Genomic DNA, 14,580 nt, shown 5'->3' with positions numbered 1-14,580 from the left:
GGTGAATAATTTTGAGAGATCATTCGCATGTATAAAATCAGAACAATAAAACCTGCTGAACTTGTTTTGGGTAGGAGAGAAAAGGAGAACAGCAGAGGGGTGTGGACTGAAATACATGTAAACATAGATGGAAATGCCCCTGTATAACAAATGCATGCTAGCAAAGATAAAATACAGTAAGAGGACTGAATTTTCTAATGTACTTCATAATATAAAATCTCAACCTGGAGCTTATAAGAACACATGTTCTTGTGTTTGCACTGCTCTTGTGACTTACAAATATACTTTCCTGGCCTGGTCCATTTGAAATCATAGACTCTTCATATTGAGATGCTCCCAAGAATTATTCCTCCAACACTTGTTCTCAAGCCTTACCTGCTGTTGCTTTCTCCGGAGGGCTGAGTTCCAGATTTTGGTCCTTTGACAAAAGACTCACAGTGACATCATACAGTGGATCATCCAAGAAAGAAGGCCTTTTCAGTCTCCCGATGCCAAGGGTCTTGGACATAAAATAGTCTTGCGTGTCACTGCTAACCTCATCCTTGGAAAGCGGAAGATGTTTTATAGTCTCTGCTTCGAAGGCCAGGGCTTCTGACACGCAATGCCCCTCCAAGGCTTTCGCGAGGTAGCAGCCTTGGTTGGCCTCACGGTGCCAGTTCTCAAGCTCATCTGCATCTTCTCCCTCTGGCTTCCGGACCTTTGCATCTGAGCCACTTAACCCAGAGAGGTCGGGCGGGGAAGGCTGGGGGGACTGAGGCGTGCCGTCCTCCGTGACTCTGCCTTCTCTTTCGGAGGGAAGCCTGGTGATGGCTTGTCCTTTGCATGTGCATTCACCCAGAAGACTCTTTAACTGTTGCTCAGAGAGAAGTGGTGTGGAATCTAACTGATGAAACAACCCAAAAGTTTTCATAGTCAATTGGCTGAGTAAACGTGCTTATTTACGGTAAGCTTCCAGTAACATAATTACTGGAGAAGGCTTATGTAATTACACTTATCTTTCATGTAAACTAAGGTCAATACATAGAAACAGGAAAGCAATTCATTCACGGTGTTGGTGAGTGCAGGGAAGATGTTCAAGAATTCCTAGAGAATAATCTGGTGCACACTGTCACCTGGAGGTGGGGACCTGGTGACACTGAAGACAATGAGCTGCTGGCACCAAATTAATCACTAACACATAAAAGTAACTTGAGCTGAAACAGAGATACTTAGACAAGCACCTTCGATTTTTAAAATCCTGGGGAAAAGGACGTTTCCAGGCAAGGAGGTAATTGCCTCTTGACCTGAGCCATGGTCTCCACCCACTCCCCACTGTAAGCCTCACGGCCACCCCATCCTGTGACTCCCATGTCTGTCCACAGCTTTCTTCAGACAATACTGCTGAGGACGGACGGGGAAGGGTGAGGGGCGGGGGCAGCCTGACATGATCAGCTGCTCCAGAGCTACAGGTCCAGGCCGAGGCCGAGGCCAGGGGCATTCCAGGAGCAGGGCACTCTGGGAGGAGCGCAGGGCCCACATATTCAACTCTGCTGGTAAACGTCATCAGAGCTGAATGTTTCAGCCAAGACCTTAAGGAGTTTAAGCCATCAGTTCCTTCCGGTGATATTCTTTTTGGGATTTTGTTTTTGTTTTTGTCAGTTGTGGGGCTTGAGATAAGAGTCCTATGGGGACTTTTTTGCCCAGGTTGGTTTTGAACTGCGATCCTCAGATCTCAGCCTCCTGAGTAGCTAGGATTACAGGATTGAGCCCACTGATACCCGGCTTAAGTCATTCTGAAGACAGACAAAAATGAATCAAATGAAAACATAGAGCCATGTTCTAAAAGAATCCTACCTAATGGCATGCTACTTGAGTTCCAATGCCCTCCAAAAGCAATAGTGTTAAGTAGATGGAAAGACACTGACGGAGATTTCTCCTCGTCTAACAGCACAGTATCTTCCTTGATTTATGTAGTGAATGTAAGACAGTAATCCTCCTTTGAAAGAGAATTACCTGAGAGTAAGAAGTACTCCTAACAAACCTTAATCATTACTTACTAATGGCCTTAAGTTTGTATTTCAGAAAGTAAAATAACGCCCTACTTTGAAACTACACAGTAGGAAAGAACTAAATATTCTACATGTGTAAGGAACTATCAGGAAAAGCTGCTGTTGGACCCAGTATAGGTAAGTATCCATTATTATATACTGGTTTAATGCAACCAATAAAAAGTTTTGTGCTGTGTTTTCAGAATTACATTTAACTTATACCTATGTTAAAACTCAGACAAGTGCCATGGTGAGTTCGAAAATAATAAGAAATGGACATTGTCTGGCATTTTTTTTTCTTAGAAATTACCTGAACTCATGATTTCAGGGAAGTCAATTGAAAGTTCATATGCAGGTCGAGAAATAGCAGTTAAATAATATGCAAATTCTATGCAAATTCTCACTCTTTTGGCAGTGGTGGTACTGCATCTTGACCTCCCAGCCTTGCACTTTCTGAACAGGTGCTCTATCACATCCCCAGTGCTTTTGGCTCTGTTTGAGATAGGGTCTTGCTTTCTGTCTAGGCTGCCTGACCAGCAATGCTCCTATTCATGCTTCCCACTAGCTTAGATGAGACGGAGTCTGGCCTTAAATCGGGATCCTTCCTATCCTCACCTCTCACCTCTCACGCTGCCAGGTTTACGAGCATGAGCCACCATGCCTGGCTCAAATCCTACCTGTAATCAGTAAACACTTCAGGTACCCAGGAGTGATATTCCATCCATTATCAAGAGCATGTCCATCATACTACTACATAATCCTGCTCAACAGAAAATGAAGTCAGGCCTTGGACGGCATGTAGGTAACTTAATATACACTCTCAAATTTTGCTTACATAAAATTGCTTATAACGGGTAGGTGATTCCATGGGATTTAGAAAGAGCCTAAGTGTCATTCTCACCAAATATCCTCACCAAAGGGTCATCATTATGAAACTGAGACACTAGAAGAAAACAAAAAGGCCCATATATTTGAGTAGAAAGACAAAGGATCATGGAAGGAATATTGTGCCACTGTAAGTTCTTTTGAAGTGCTGAACTGGATTAAAGAGGGGCTCTATCCCACATGTCCCTGGCCATTCTTGATAATTAAGGGGCTGTACTCCACAGCCTTCATCCAGACTGCTGCTAACGCTCCTGAGCTAATGAGTTCTGTAAGTGAACCTCTCACTGCGCAGCACTGTCCAGGGACCATCTGCTTAAACATTCACCTCCAAGTCCTCACTTCGCATGCCAGTTCCAATTTCCTCATCGTGCATAAACAAGTTATTCATAAAATTAAACATAGTGCATCTCAGCCTCCACTTCCCCAAATCAAGTCCAATCTGTCTTCTCCCTTGTATGAAAGCTCCCCTGCTCCCACTTTTACTTTTTCGGCCCTTTTACCACCCCCCCTTCTTTCCTGTCATGGCCAAAACACACGAGGGTCCATAGTCAAAGCGTAAATGTAGCCACTGCTTTCATCAGGAAAAGAATATCGTTTCCATGAATCTTTTTGGTGGAGATTCTGCACCCCTGTTGATGTACTTACTATTCTAGGCATATACTCTATGCATATTACATGTGTTGACGTCTTTAATTTGTGCCATGAATCTAAGACACCAGTACTGCTGTTATTGTCATTTTGTACGAGAAGAAAATAAGACAGCAAGAAAGTAAGTAGCCTAAGGTCTGGAGGAAGGGCATGCATGCCACTTACACTGCCCCTCGCCCAAACTGAGTTCTCCTCCCACCACTTGCCAAGTGTCTTCTCCCCAAATGAAATTCAATTTCACTCTCTCTTAGACTTAAAAGAAAAAAATCTTTCCAACAGAACTTTTCACTTAACTACAGACTTTTCCACTCAGACTAGTGCTGTGTTCTATGAAAACTTACACAATGTCATGCCTTTCAGCTCATAAAAAAAAAAAAAACATAGCCACTGCTCCATTTCAAGGTGCCCACTGTTGACTTTTCTCCACCCTGATAAATGCTGGTTTGGTGTAGGAGCTAAATCTGACAAGGATGGCTGAACTCATTATTGCCAGAGACAGAGCCCAGCCTATGGATGATCTTGCTGTCTGCCCTGCCTCCCTCCTGTACTATATGTGAAGCTTCTTCAGTTGTTAAAAAAAAAATTCCCCAGTATTTGAGCAGTGGCTGTTGACAAGGCCTTCGAAATGATGTCTGTAATGTAAACCACCTGAAAGTTCACAGCAACAAACCAGGAGCGGTGACACTGTTCTCTTTGATCTCATGTCCAGCATTTTTCCCCCTAAACAGAGTTTCCAAAGACCCATCATATAAGTCTAAAACTATTATCACAAGGGAGAAATGGGTGGAACAGTAGAATAGAATGTCCCCAACTATTAATACTGAGACTAGAACTGTGAGTCGTTTCCAGCGGCACCTAGAAAACATTCCTCCCTTTACTCAGCATCAAGATCCATCGGGGCTTTAGCTGACCACATCATCTGAAGTGTAAGTTTACAGCTCTCAGATTCCAACACTGCTGGGGGCACCTTCGTGGTAGTTTATTTTAGTCAAGGGTTTCTGACTACAAAGGAATGGGAGTCCTTATCTCAAAAAAAAAAAATTAGAGGTCGTAGGGCTGAGGGCTGGGAGAGGATCTAAGAGGCTGTCGCATGGTCAGTTCACACAGGAAATCAATTGACAGGCTTTTTGGAGTCTAGGACTGAAAGCCACCAGGGAACTAAAGCCTGTGCTCCACCACTCTTCCTTCTGGGTCACTGTGGCCTCCTGCATGCTCACCTGTGCATCCCTCCCTTTGCAGAACCACCTTCTCTGCTTATCAGTGGTTTCTTTTCGCCACTCCTCAGCTTACCTACATAGCATGAACTATGGCACTATAGATACTACATCCTTTAACTCAAATGTCAACAAAGTAACTCCTAAGATCACTGCTAAGTTGATGGACCTACTATGTCAGGTTCAAGTGTCCAACCGTGGTCCAGTCACCTATAGTGAGGAGCATATGATGTCAATATGGCCACCCACGCCCACACTTCTGGGTGTAGGTAGGGGTAAATTCCCAAGAATGAAGCAGGAACAGGGCAAGGATCACTTGGAAAGTCTGTCATATTGCTAAACAATCATTGCTAGGGCCCTGTCACTTAATGAAGTTCTGTCGCTAGCTGAAGGGGTAGCAACTGAAGTACTGGTAACCTTCACCCATCTTAAATCGGAGCACTCACTGAATAGGTGAGATTTTTTTTTTAAAAGTAGAACAGCTCATCAGAAAATATTCACTTGTGGCTAGGCATAACAGGGCATGCCTGTAATATCATTTGGAAGAGCACGGCAGGGGGATTGAGAGACCCCCTAACTCAAAACAAGAAACAAATACATAAATACAGAAAGATTCGCTTGTAGGCAGAATGCGGAAGGCATTTCGGCCGTATGAATCCGAACACCCCAGTGGGCGATGCAAGCTCAAGAGGTTCCTACCACTGATCATGCAAGCCTCTTTTAGACTGAGCACATTTAAAAACCACAGGGGCCGGGCACTGGTGGCTCCCACCTGTCATCCTAGCTACTTGGGAGGCTGAGATCTGAGGATCGCAGTTGGAAGCCAGCCCGGGCAGGAAACTCTGTGAGACTCTTATCTCCACACCACTCTGGAAGTGGTGTGGTGGTTCAAGTGGTAGAGTGTTTGCCTTGAGCAAAGAAGCCCAGAGACAGCACCTGGGCCCAGGGTTCCAGCCCGAGGACCAGCTAAAACAAAACAAAAGAACAAACAAACAAAACCCCACAGGAGTAAAATGCCTGGTGTGCCTTTTAAAGTCTACACCAACTGTGCAGGATTTATAGAAGTAACAGGCTGGCTCTCCCTCCTGGCAGCTGCCCTCTCCACCCCCTCTGCTCTCTGCCTCCCTCTCCAGGAGGGCACGAAGGCAGACACAGTCCCCAGGGGCTGCATCAGGGACGGGGGCTGAGGGGGGCAGGAACATCGGCCATACTTTTCACTGAAATAGCCAGTGGCTATCTGGCCAGAAGAGGAACTGACCTTGCCAGAGAGGCTGTGAAGACCTGAGGGCTGGCCACAAATACAAACGGGCGGGTGAGTCGGTGCCAGGCAGAGCCAGGAGGGCGTGAGGGAAGAGCACTGCTGGGCGTGCGGGCAGGGGGTGCAGGCGGGCGTCTCTGATGGGAGGTTGTAGGTCTGCTGGCATGTGCCAGGGGTGACCGTGACCGCAGAACCAGACGGCGCCACCTACCTTCCCTCAGCAGCCGGTGGGGAAGGATGCGCCCGAGGGCGGGACCGCACCGCCCTGAGCACACAGGGGCGGGTCTTTGCTGGAGCCTAGGTGCATCGGGTGGGCTGCCCACTGGGACAGGAGGGGGTCTGCAGCGCCCCCGGTGTGCAGGGAGAGGATGCCATGGAGTGAGGCAGGGGAAGCAGGAGGTGGGATTCTCGGTTCCTGTAGTCCCCAGTTTTGCGGTTTGGGGGGAGCACGGGCATCTGGGGGTGCGGGCCATCGTGGCTCTCTGTAAGCAGAGACGGTCTCTCCGCCTGGACCAGATCACCTTTGTTCTCAGCCAGCGGCCAGAATGGCCCCTTGTCACATGTCTACCACTGCTTTCCCTACACCTAGGCCGAGGGTCCAGTCTGCGGCAGGAGTCCGGCAGTGCCCCATAATCCCAGAAAAACAAGCTTGGCTGGGAGGTGAGCTGCCCACATTTGCCTGGAGACAAGAAAAGCGCTCCAGATGGAGCGGCTGCACACCAGGACAGCTGGCTTCCCCGCCGGTACCAGCTGGGGGAAGCATCTGTGAGCGAAGGCCTCGGCCAGCCGGGAGACCCCGCATGATGGGGCCGGAAGTCAGGGAAGTGCTCAGTGGGGTAACCCCACCCCGGCTGGAGTCGGAAGCCACTTCCCCTCTCTAGGGGCTCAGCTGGTGGGCGCACGGAGGTCTCAGAGGCTGAACCCAAGGACCCACTGTGTGCCTGCGGGGTCTCACTTGAGAACCCCACACTTGCAGTAAGGAGGAAGTGGCATCTGGATGTACGTGGCCTGGGGCTGGGGTCAGCACAGGACTGTCATAAAGAGGCCCTCGTGGAAAGCCTCATCGGAGGAGTACCCAGTAGCGTTCAGGGGGACAAACGTGCCCACCCGCATCAGGTCGGAGAGCACAGAGCAGTCAGCCGCTGGTGCCAAAACAAAGTGGATATGGGGCACGGCCTAGAAAGCACAGGGCAGCTCTAGCCTGGCCAATGATGGAATGAGGTCTTGGGTTAGGAACGTCTGATGTCTGGAGACATGGGCCTCGATGCATTATCGATGGCGGTCATCAATGCGGCAGCTCCAAGACAGCAGCCTTCTAGCTTCTCGTGTGGCTTGCCATCAGAGCATTAGAGGAACGGCGGGGTGCATGGAGCAGAGGCGGACGGGCACAGCCCTGGCTTCACGCTCTTCGCCTGCTCCTGCCCCTCTCTTTCCGCCTCTCCCTGAGGCCTCTGACAACCTCCTGCTTCTGCACTGCCCTCTCCACCAGGCACTCCCTCCTCAGAAAGTGTACCCCAACGGTAAAACGCTTCCTACTGCCCTCACGTCAAAACTCCCCTTCCTAACACACAGTTCTCCTCACTGCTCTCCCAGGCTGTCATCGGGGTCAGGATCACATTGCACAGGAGCCCTTCTGAAGCACGGTGACGTAACCCTGAGAGAGGGGTCCATGGCAGCCGAGATCTGCTGGCACCCTGAAGGGCTCCTCGAGTCAGGCCACACACCTAGCTCCACAAACCATCAGTACTGTGGAATCACATCAGATCTGGTTTTCCTGCAGAGTGTGAACCTAGTGCCGGGTCCTCACTCCACATCTGAAATGTTGAGGAAGTAGAACTTTTTCTGGTCACCATTGAGTGACCTGTAGCATTTCCCAGGGTTGAGCGAGTGCTCCTGAGGCTTTGCCCTGTCTAGACATGTATCTGAAACATCTAATTACCCCATACATTGTGCACAGCACACAAAGCCTGACATAAACACGAGGCTCCCTATTAATATTGTTGCTCAGTGAACTGTCCTCTTTCATTTGCCAATCTCAATGTGAAATCACACTACAGCCAAGAATAAGAATAATGTACTGCAAACCACAGGTTCCAAGTTATGCTTACGACACAAGCTATGGATGTTAAATCCTCTACATGCCAAACCAAAAAAGCATTTAGTAAATTGGATATCAACCAGAAGGATCTAAATGACTTGGTGTATATACTCTCTCATAAATGATACATGCTCAGGGGGCAGAGCTTTCCACCTCCCTCCCCGTCATGAGGGCCTACACTGGGCAAGTGTCCAGAAAGCCCCTGTCAGAAGTCGGATGCACTGGGGTCAGGTCAGATTAGGGCCTGGAGTGGGCGGGTTGACAGCCCAGGCCTGACTAACTACCATGGACCAAGATCGCTGACGGACACTATTCCATTTAACTCACCCACCTAATGCATGCGGGGAAGTGGGAAATCATTCACCACATTGAAAAGACAAGACAACTAAGAAAAATGAAGCCAGAACACAAGGCCAGGCCTTTCCCTTTTCAACTGTCTTCAGAGAGATGTTTAGTTAGTTAAACTCATTCTCAGGGGGGAGGAGCCTGACAGCAACGTGGTACCATGACAGACCCTCTCCCATACTATTTTACATGTAGAGACACACGAACAGTGGGTGTCCCTTTGGCCTCACGGATCTGAGGCAGCTGTGTGAACAAAAGGACATTCCCACTGGGTTCCAGTCATACTCTGCGTCCCCTAACCGGAGCTCCAGTGTTCACCATCACCACACTCTCTCTACCTCTGCCTTCCCTGGTGGACGTTAAGTGCTCCTCAGCCACGTGAGTATGGGCCTGGCACAGTGGACATCACCTGCACGATGGCTTATTTGCTTTTGCAGTGACTCTCCGTCTCCATCAACTCAGTGGTTCCTTTAACTGGCTAGTGGCCCAAGTCTGGCCCAGCCTAATTCCAACCAAACAATGCCTTTCTCTCCTGAAGGATCCTCGGCCATGGGGAAATTTGGATTCCAGTGAGAGCCAACACACAACATGGCTGAAGAGACAGGAATTTCTGGGACTCTCCACATTACCATCTACATGCACTGCCTCGCCCCACTTCGGGGAGCAGTTAGTGCAAACAAGGATGCTCCCCTAAACTTCATGGGGAAAAATGCTTCTGATTCAGAAAAATACCAAGTGCAATTTAAAAACAAAAAACAAGGGGCTGGGAAGGTGGCTCAGTGGTAGAGCGCTTGCCTTGCATGCCTGAGGCCCTGGGTTCGATTCCTCAGCACCACATAAGCAAAAAGAAAAAAGCCAGAAGTGGCACTGTGGCTCAAGTGGTAGAGCGCTAGCCTTGAGCTGAAGAGCTGAGGGACAGCGCCCAGGCCCAGAGTTCAGGCCCCACGACCGGACCCAAAAAAAAAACAAAAACAGAATTATGGGTCGCTCACTGTAATATTCACTGCAGGTCTGACACAGAGGTTTAATTTGGTGCTGGAAATAGAACTGAATACGATTCATTCTTGATTGTGGTGAAGTTTAATTATGGAAATCTACTTGTGTATTTATACATAAAGCCTCACAAACATGACAGAAAAACCTTCCCTTTCCATAATCATTTATAGGGAAAAGACTTCTCAAAAAGTTCCTTATTAGCAGATAATAGGGTCTCCACCTTTCATGTGCATATTTTCTGGTCATGTTGCCTTAATTTTCTCTTTTGATTTCCAAAGATGGGGCAGGAGGAGCTCCAGCCTCTGCCTGAGATGGAGTTCTGGGATGCTCACTCAGGATGGACAAGACAGTACAGACAGACAGCTAAAAGGATGCTTATGATGGTGGCTATTGGAAAGACAAAGTCACTATGGTAAAATACCTTAGCTGAAGACATAGACAAAGGATTTCAAATCTTCGTACCTTATGACTGCATAAGAAAGAAAACAACACTGGAAGTCAAACAACATAATGAGCCTAGTTTCCTTTTGAATGTCAAATTAATGTTTCTATTTCAAGTATGTGTGGAATAAAACACATTTCTCCCCAAATCAGGTAATAAAAATTAACTTAAGGGTTAAAGCTGAAATCCAAATTGTAAATGGAAACCCGGAGAAGGAGATTTAGACGGCGCTTTCATTTGCTGACAGAACTTCCCCTGCTATGGTTAGTTCTAACTGTCCAAAGTCTTCCCACACCGGCTGGCCTCCCCCAGGCTGAAACAGATGCAAGGCTAATTGGCCAATTTGACCCATCTATTACACTCAATTACAAAAATGCATTGTTAAGTTGAATTCACCAGTTAATTAATTAAGCTAAAAGAGCTTCTCATGATCAATCTGTTAAAATTAATTTTACAGCCAGGTGCCAATGGCTCATACCTAGCAACTCCTGGCTACTCCGGAGGCTTTGATCTGAGGCTCACAGTCGGAAGTCAGCCCAGGCGGGGAAGTCTGTAATACTCTTATCTCCAGTTAATCACAGAAAAAGCAGAAGCAGAGCTGTGGCTCAAGTGGTAGACCACTAGCCTTGATCAAAAGGAGCTCAGGGACCCAGCCCCAGAGTTCAAGCCCCAGGACCAGCAAAAAATAAAAATAATAATTTCACATTTGTAAATTACCACAAGTCTATAATCATCCACAGTGTAGTGACTGTGGATTAAAACTAGCAATCTATAAGTGAATTCAGTGGAGATGCAAATCCTTAGACTTAATTTAATAAACATAGGAATCTTAAGATTCATTAGGATCTAAAATATTCTGTTTCAAAACTCAGGCTATCACGTACTATCATTCTAACTTATCTCAACACTCATTTCATATTTAAGTCCTAAATACTGCATCATCCTTATGTAGGTTGAAACACTAGTTGGTTGCCAGATAAGAATATAAAACATTGTGTGTGTGTGTGTGTGTGTGTGTGTGTGTGTGTGTGTGTGTGTGTGTGTGTGCGCGCGCGCGCGCACTCGTGCTGGTACTGGGGCTTGAACTCAGGGTCTTGCATTCTCAGTTGGTTTCTGCCAATCAAGACCAGCACTCTACTACTTGAACCACAGCTCAACATCAGGCTTTTTCATGGTTAATTGGAGACAAAAGTCTCACAGAGTTTCCTGCTCAGGCTGGCTTCAAATCACAATTCTTAAAAATCTCAATCTCTTGAGTAGCTAGGATTATGGGCGTGAGCTACTGATGCCTGGTTTGAAAAAACTTTTATCACCAGAATAGACCACTGACATGCCTAACGGGTGGGAAACCTGTAGGACCCCCACATCTGCAACGACAGGCCCTTTACCCAGGCCCGACTTCCCCTTATTCTCGCACAAGCCACCACCATCACCTTCCATAAGCTCTTCCTATACCCCTCTGGACAACGGGTCCCTCTGCCTGTACGGCAGACGCCACGCGTCCTGCCTACTCCAGGCCATGGCTTCGGCAATTCTCCTTACCTCACCTCTCCTATTCTTCCTTACCTCACCACGGTCTCTGTCCTCTATCATCATTCCACTGATGTCATTTTCTTTATGACTGAAATGGTTGTTGCCAAATCCCCCTCTCTCTCTCTCTACTCTCTCTCCAGATAGGATCTGAAATATCGCTCGGTCCATGGCACCAGGGCCCTTTCCTACTGGCAAAGCAATCCCCACCCTGCCATACCTCTCAGCAGCAGGTGACACGGCTCATCTCCCTTCTCTTGGCTTCCCGGTCATTGTTTTCTCCTGATTTTTTTTTTTTTTTTTACCTTTTTCACTGGTTTTTCTTCCATGATCTCCTTGGCCAGTTGGCTCCAACCTCTTTACCTGGAAGAAAACTTCAAGGCTCTCTCCTTGGATCCCTTCTCTGTTTATTCATCCTCAATGTCTGGTGGTTTTATGCATCTCTAAAGCCGTGACTCCATGGAGGGGAGGGTGCCATTGTGATTGTCCCAACCACCCATTAGCATCATGTCACATATCTTGGGTGAGTATAGTGCCCTGCGTGATGGTCAACAATCTTGTAGACAAAATGGTGACAAGTGTTAGAAAGATGTAGTGAAGCTCTTCTGCTGCTTCTATTAGGTACATCAAGTAAAAGCAAACTGTTTAATCTGCTCATTTGCTAACAGGAAAAAAAGCATTTTCCACATAAATAGATGCACAACAAAGATTAAGGCATGTGTTGAGTGGCTGCAGTGAAGACAGGAAATGTCCAGTGATCTCTGTCTCAGTCTTTCCTTTTCCCTAGTCTAGTAAATATTAGTACCTAAGTCTCTTTTACAATGCCCTCTTTAGTAAATTCTTCACCTTGTATCCACAGGCTTAAGAACTAATCTCTGTCTGCAAACTGGATGAGGGACATGACCATCTATTATAATAATCAAGCCACAGTTTTCCAATCTTGGGTTTTAAAGATCAAATAGCCAGGGCTGGGAAGGTGGCTCAGTGGTAGAGTGCTTGTCTTGCATGCATGAGGCCCTGGGTTTGATTCCTCAGCACCACATAAGCAAAAAATAAGAAACCAGAAGTGGTGCTGTGCCTCAAGTGGTAGAGTGCTAGCCTTGAGCTGAAGAGCTGAGGGACAGCACCCAGGCCCAGAGTTCAGGCCCCATGACTGGACCCAAAAAAAAAAAAAATCGAATAACCAGCTGGGTGTCAGTGACTCATACCTATAATCCTTGCTACTTAGGAGGCAGATATCTAAGGATCACAATTCGAAGCCAGCCAGGCAGAAAAGTCCATGAGACTCTTATCTCCAATAAACTACTCAGAAAAAGCCAGAAGTGGTGCTGTGGCTCAAGTGGTAGAGTGTTAGCCTTGAGCACGGAGATGGTCAGGGACACAGCCCAGGCACTGAGTTCAAGCCCCAGGACCAGCAATAAATAAATAAATAACAAATAGCCAAAGCTAAGAGCCTATCTACCTTAGCCACAAGGATCCATCATCGAGAGCCATTCCCAAGGGTCCTGCTCTTCACTCCCAAGGATGCCCATCTTGCTGCCTATTATGGCTGCAGCAGTTACTGCTCCTGCTCCATTACCCCAGGCTTCTGACATCCACTTCAACTGGAGTGTCAGCACCACTAGCTACTACAAAATGGCCATTCTACCCAAAAGGTGCAAGGGCCTCTATCACCTAATTTTTTATCAAGATTCTCCCAAGAAATACAGTCTATACATAAGCTTCCATACCCAAAATATATCCCCTCAAAGGGAATCTTCTCCTTAAGCATGTCATATCTACTTCTTATTCCTACAGGATGTTTTGTCAGCTGATCAAAGAAACAACTAGAATCAGTGCCATCGATCTACGCTCGTAGACTGAATCCAGAGCCTCTGGCTAAGGGTTCCTCCCATAATAGATTCAATCCATCTACAGCTGTGCTTTTCTTTACTTGGTCTAGAACCTTCAAAATCCATTCTGATACATATTCCTCGGATGTTTTGGTCAATATTAATTGGCAAGCTTTTGTAGCTATTCTTTTTAATCTTCCCCCTGACTTTAACTCTGTCGCTGGTATTTTGAAACTGAGATCCAAGTTTAGTTATAGCTCTGGGAATGGGAAACAAAAGACATAAGAGATCTGACTTGCCTTACTGATGAATGCAACTGTGCCAAGAGGGAAAAAGTCCATCAAGACAGGAGCAGGCTCCTCAGAGGCGCACGGGGCTCTTCACCTGGCAAGGGTGGCTTGATGGGCTCAGAGGCTCAGGGCACACTGACCACCAAGGCCACCATAACCCCCGTTCCAGACACAGGGGAACTGTGGCCTGAACTGAGTGACACCAGAATTTGGCATTTGGCATTTAACCTTTTCAACCCTGAGGGTGTTTTAAGATAGTCATAGAAAGTCCTTACTTTTCCACCCATACTTACATGGGGGAATTTAGGAATCTGAGCCTCACACTCCCTTCATTTCAGCCATGAGGCGCTGTTAGAAACAGCCACCATATCACCTGGGTCCTTCACTTCTTCATCTCTTCACAGTTTTCGATGGAAGCACCCATATGGTTCCCAAAAGCCTTCCTTCAAGGTCCTCTTCCCTCTCCAAGTCCCCAAATGATTTGTGCCAATTTCACTGGATGTTGTAGGATGCCAAAGGCTTCTTTAGGCAGCTGGATTTTTTTTTACTGCTATCAATTCCACCTAAACCAGACAACCAACTCCAGTTTCCCCCAATTTCTCCACAGTTCTATTTCCTGCTACCATTCCCAGCGTCAAGTTGCATATCCATCAGAGTTCTTAGATGCAAAAAGAAAAACAAAAACAGCAAAACTGAAACTGGCTGCTTTAAGCAGAAATGGAATTGAAACAATGTTGGGTATTTTCACATCAACAAGGAGGCTAACGGTACTAGAAAACAGAAACAAATAGGAGACTTATGCAGAGGAATCCAAGGCTGTTGATTCCACTGGGTTTCTGACTGTACCAACACCATATTACCAGCAAAGGAAACATTGTCATCTGCCACCACCGCTGCCATCAATGGAAGCTCCATTCTCCTAGTTCTACTCTCTGGTTCAGAGTGGGTCTCCCTGAAAGCCTAGGGCCAGCACAAGTCCTATGCCAGAGGCAGCTAGGAAACTGAATAGTGGAAC

The 14,580-nt window shown here is 47.0% G+C and overlaps 1 protein-coding gene across 1 annotated transcript in view; it reads right to left on the bottom strand.

Moving 5' to 3' along the window:
• Positions 1–14,580, bottom strand: part of Fsip1 (fibrous sheath interacting protein 1) — a 96,317-nt gene that overhangs the window by 5,070 nt on the left and 76,667 nt on the right. Inside the window, 1 exon segment of the mRNA XM_013010009.1 lies at positions 376–883. Coding sequence (XP_012865463.1) covers positions 376–883 — 508 coding nt within the window.

Source organism: Dipodomys ordii, unplaced genomic scaffold, assembly GCF_000151885.1.
Source record: "Dipodomys ordii isolate 6190 unplaced genomic scaffold, Dord_2.0 Scaffold11, whole genome shotgun sequence".
In the NCBI taxonomy this organism is placed as follows: domain Eukaryota; kingdom Metazoa; phylum Chordata; class Mammalia; order Rodentia; family Heteromyidae; genus Dipodomys; species Dipodomys ordii.
Note: the sequence above shows the minus strand (reverse complement) of the source record. Positions and strands in the feature narration are given on the sequence as shown.